General features: G+C 38.9%; 1 protein-coding gene across 1 annotated transcript; it reads left to right on the top strand.

Annotated features, from left to right (window-relative positions):
• Positions 1–270: 270 nt before the first annotated feature.
• On the top strand, positions 271–2,997 carry C922_00665 (hypothetical protein; the record flags this gene model as incomplete). Its single annotated transcript, XM_008816278.1, has 1 exon — positions 271–2,997. One exon carries the CDS (start codon positions 271–273, stop codon positions 2,995–2,997), a length of 2,727 nt encoding a protein of 908 aa, XP_008814500.1.
• Positions 2,998–4,172: the final 1,175 nt, after the last annotated feature.

Here is a 4,172-nt window from a genome sequence, read left to right as displayed (position 1 = left end):
TAGCCGCCCCCCCCCAAGTATCACATCGCACAATCTGAGAAATTTATGATATATATAGAAAACGTTCCAGGTGAAATAGCATATCGAAAAGAAGGTCCCCACAGGGAGAAAGATTGGAAAAGCTAAGAGGAGGAAGGAAGAAAGAAAACGTAGCAAGAAGAAGGAGAAGAAAAAAATAAAAAAAGAAACAAGTGAAAAAGAAAAAAAAAAAAAAACATATTAACGGGGGCATTGAACGCACGACACAGTCACAACGCCAAAACTGCAACTATGAACTACGGTAACAATAACATGAACGCTTCGGGTTTACGCGAAGGCGATGACGACAGAAGTACGTATGTGAGAAACAACTACATGTCTAACATGAACGAATCTCCATCATACAACAGCCAGGGGAACAACATGCAGGTGGAGGAAAATCCAAATGCACACATGTTTAACCAAATGAGAAACAAAAGGGAAGTAAGCAACAACGTCATGACCGCTGGTGGAAATGGAAACTCTGGAAACAGGAATTTTTACGAAGGCAATGCGAACAGCGATGGCTACATGATGGGAGACTGTGCTGTGAGGAGTCCAGAAAATGGCATTACCGGAGCAGGATATGTCAACTACTCAGAAAATGGTAACAACAACAATAGCAGCAGCAACAATGTCGGGGGAGGAAACCAAGAAAGTTATAAAAAAAAATTCGGGAATAACAACCATCATGAAAATCCAAGTAATGAGAAGAATCCCGCCGCGATGTCTGCACATCAGCAGCATAAGAAAGGAGGTGGAGGAGGCGGCGGAAATTTCATGGATCGAGGTAACATGAATAAAAGTAAAGTCGAAAACGGAATGATCTCTAGCAATGTACGAACGAACAGCGCGAACGACCCAAGTAACGACAACAACGGCAACAATAACGGTAATAGTAACGGTAACAATAACGGTAACAATAACAATAGTTACAATTCTGAGAAGCCAAGATATAAGCCACCCATGCTTAGAAATCAGCCAAACACAAACAGGAGCAACTTTGGAAAAATGAATTATAACAGGGGATCAGGTGGAGGAGGAAATCCAGCATTCGGAAGGAATTATAACATCCCCAAAACCGCATGGGCGAATAGAGATAGTAGGAGATATTACCCAGAAAAGGAAGAAGAAATATATTCCAATGTGAAGAGTGAAAAGGGGGTCAATTTCGAACTGTACGATAGCATCCCAGTGGAAATCAAAGGATTCAATAGCGACAATATCATTCCAATAGATAATTTCGATGATGTAGGATTAAATTTGCATGAAATATTGTTATCCAACATTAAGAGAGTAAATTACGACAAAACAACCCCGATACAGAAATACAGTTTAAGTATCATTATGAACAAAAATGACCTAATCGGGGTTGCCCAGACAGGTAGTGGAAAAACGGCAGGATATCTTTTACCCATCATTAATCATATGTTATTAAATGATCCACCCAAACATACTTTCTATGAGGAAAATCAAAAAAGTTCCAGCTATTATTATAACAGAGTTTGTTTGCCAATATGTTTAATTCTGGCGCCCACGAGAGAGTTAGCAGTGCAAATTTTTTATGACTCCAAAAAATTTTGCTTCGAAACGGGAATTAAGCCAGTGGTTTTGTACGGAGGTAGCAATATCAAAATGCAGCTCTCGAACTTGGACAAAGGGGCAGATATAATTGTTGCAACTCCAGGAAGATTAAACGACATTTTAGAGAAGGGAAAAATTAGACTCTTCCTCACGTCCTTCTTAGTTCTAGATGAAGCAGATAGAATGCTAGACATGGGATTTTCTCCACAGATAAGAAGCATAATGTATGATTATGACATGCCAGGAAATGATAACGACTCACGTATGAATCCAAACAAAATGGAATACAAACGATACACCAACGATATAGTCAAAAGACAAACCATCATGTTTAGTGCCACGTTTAGGAAAGAAATACAAGTGCTAGCCAAAGAGTATTTATTCAATTATACCTTTTTATTAGTCGGAAAAGTTGGAAGTACAAATGAATATATCAAGCAAAATTTGATATACATAGAGGAAGAAAACAAATGTAACTACCTCCTAAAATTGTTATCAGAAAATAACAACGGGTTAACCATCATTTTTGTGGAAACGAAGAGAAAGGCCGACATTATTGAACGATTTCTTAGCAACCAAAAGTTAAATGCCGTATGTATACATGGTGACAAGAGCCAAGACGAAAGAGAGAGAGCTTTAAAATTATTCAAAAGGGGAATCAAAAATATGTTAGTAGCAACAGATGTAGCGGCTAGAGGTCTGGATATATCGAACATTAAACATGTCATTAATTTTGACTTACCCAGCAATATAGACGATTATATTCATAGAATAGGTAGAACAGGTAGAGCCGGAAATATTGGAATTGCTACATCCTTTGTCAATGATGACAACAGGAACATATTTAAAGATTTGTTAGCAACGTTGGAAGAATGTAACCAGGCCATACCACGCTGGTTTCTAAATTTGGTCATGAGGTACACAGCAAGTGCGAAGTCGAATCGGAGTTTCGGATTCAATAAGTCGAGCAAAGGACGTAAGGGCAACTACTCCAGGTATAACAACAATAGTAACTTCGGATTTAGCCACAGTAATAGCGGTATGAACAATAACCACATTGGAAGCGGCAACAACCCCTTTAACAATAACTCGTACAACCAGCATTCCCCATTTAGTAACAACAACCCATACAATAACAACAGTCAACATGGCATGGGGAACAACGGCGGATTCTCCAGCACCCCCTTTAATAACAACAGTAACATGTATGGAAACAGCGGCTATAACAACAATGGTGGAGGAAGCCCCTACGGAAACAACTCCGGAGGAATGAACCCATTCAACAGCAACAGTAACGGCAAGTTTAATAACAACTACGGGCATAAGAAGTTTGACGACCAGAGGTTCCAAAGGTCAAATTTTCAAGGCGCCGACGAGAATGTAGATGGCTGGTAAGGCTACGAAGGGGAGCAGGACCTATGGTAGATAATAGCGCAGGGTGTAAGGGACAGATTCTATGGAACGACGTTAAAGGGAGAAACAAACATCCCTTACTGAGCGCACACTTTTTGAACCTTTGAGGGCACTTCGTTTTTCAGAGCTTTTTTTTTTTGCAACCTGCGCAGTCGGCATGAAACCGTTGAGCTGCGCAGATCCGTCAGTAGCCGCTTTAGGCCGCTTCAAGCCGCTTCTACCTTTACGGACGCCCTTGCGCGCGGAAAAATGCACAAGTCCTAGTGCAACACTGCGGATTATGAAGCACGATGCCCCTTTTTTAAGGGAATAAAAAAAGAAGAAACAAAATAATAGACCTTTCTGAGCAGTAGACGTCAGAACTCAAGTGGACAGACCCTTACTTCTCGCCAGACATCACGGCCCAAATACCGACGCCTCGACATCCATGTTTTGTGTAACAGTAACTGCAACTGTAACTGCAACTGTAACTAAGTTTTTACCCCCACGTGGAGACACCAATTATTCATGAACTTGCTCAAAAGTCATATTTTTTTATTTTCGGTATTTTTTTTTATGAGAATATTATGAGTCATGTTGCCAAGGTTGGGCATACACGTATGCGTCGCATGTGCGTGTACATCTGCATATGCCTCTGTGTAGGTGTGTCTTAATTGACCTGCGTTTAATACTAGAAAGGATTATTATAAAGTTGAATACCCCAATTTAATAATATTTCTTCTCAGAAGCCATTTGTACTCAAATAGTAAATTCCTATTTTATTAGTACTCCTTATTTTATTATGCGCACCGTGTTTTATTATGACACCCTGCTTCATCCTATTATGCCACGCTATGCCGTATTGCGAGCCGTACTGTGCGTCGTATTATGCGGCATATTATACTGTATCATATGACATCCACAATACTATACGATGTTTTATCATACTATATTTACGATGTTTTAGAATAGGATAAGATATTTTACCATATTCCAACCTACAATATAGATAGCGTAGTGTTTCCTTTTTTTTTTTTTACATGTGTGTATCCAAAGCATATGTTATTACAATTTTTACTTTTTTTACAATTTATCTGTATATGTATATATATATGTGTATAGTTGCTTATCTCTATATATGTGTATCCATATGTATATGTATAAAATTAAATGTAAAT

Source organism: Plasmodium inui (genome assembly GCF_000524495.1).
Source record: "Plasmodium inui San Antonio 1 unplaced genomic scaffold supercont1.2, whole genome shotgun sequence".
Lineage (NCBI taxonomy): Eukaryota > Apicomplexa > Aconoidasida > Haemosporida > Plasmodiidae > Plasmodium > Plasmodium inui.
The sequence above is the reverse complement of the archived record's forward strand: the minus strand, read 5'-3'. Positions and strand labels throughout refer to the sequence as shown.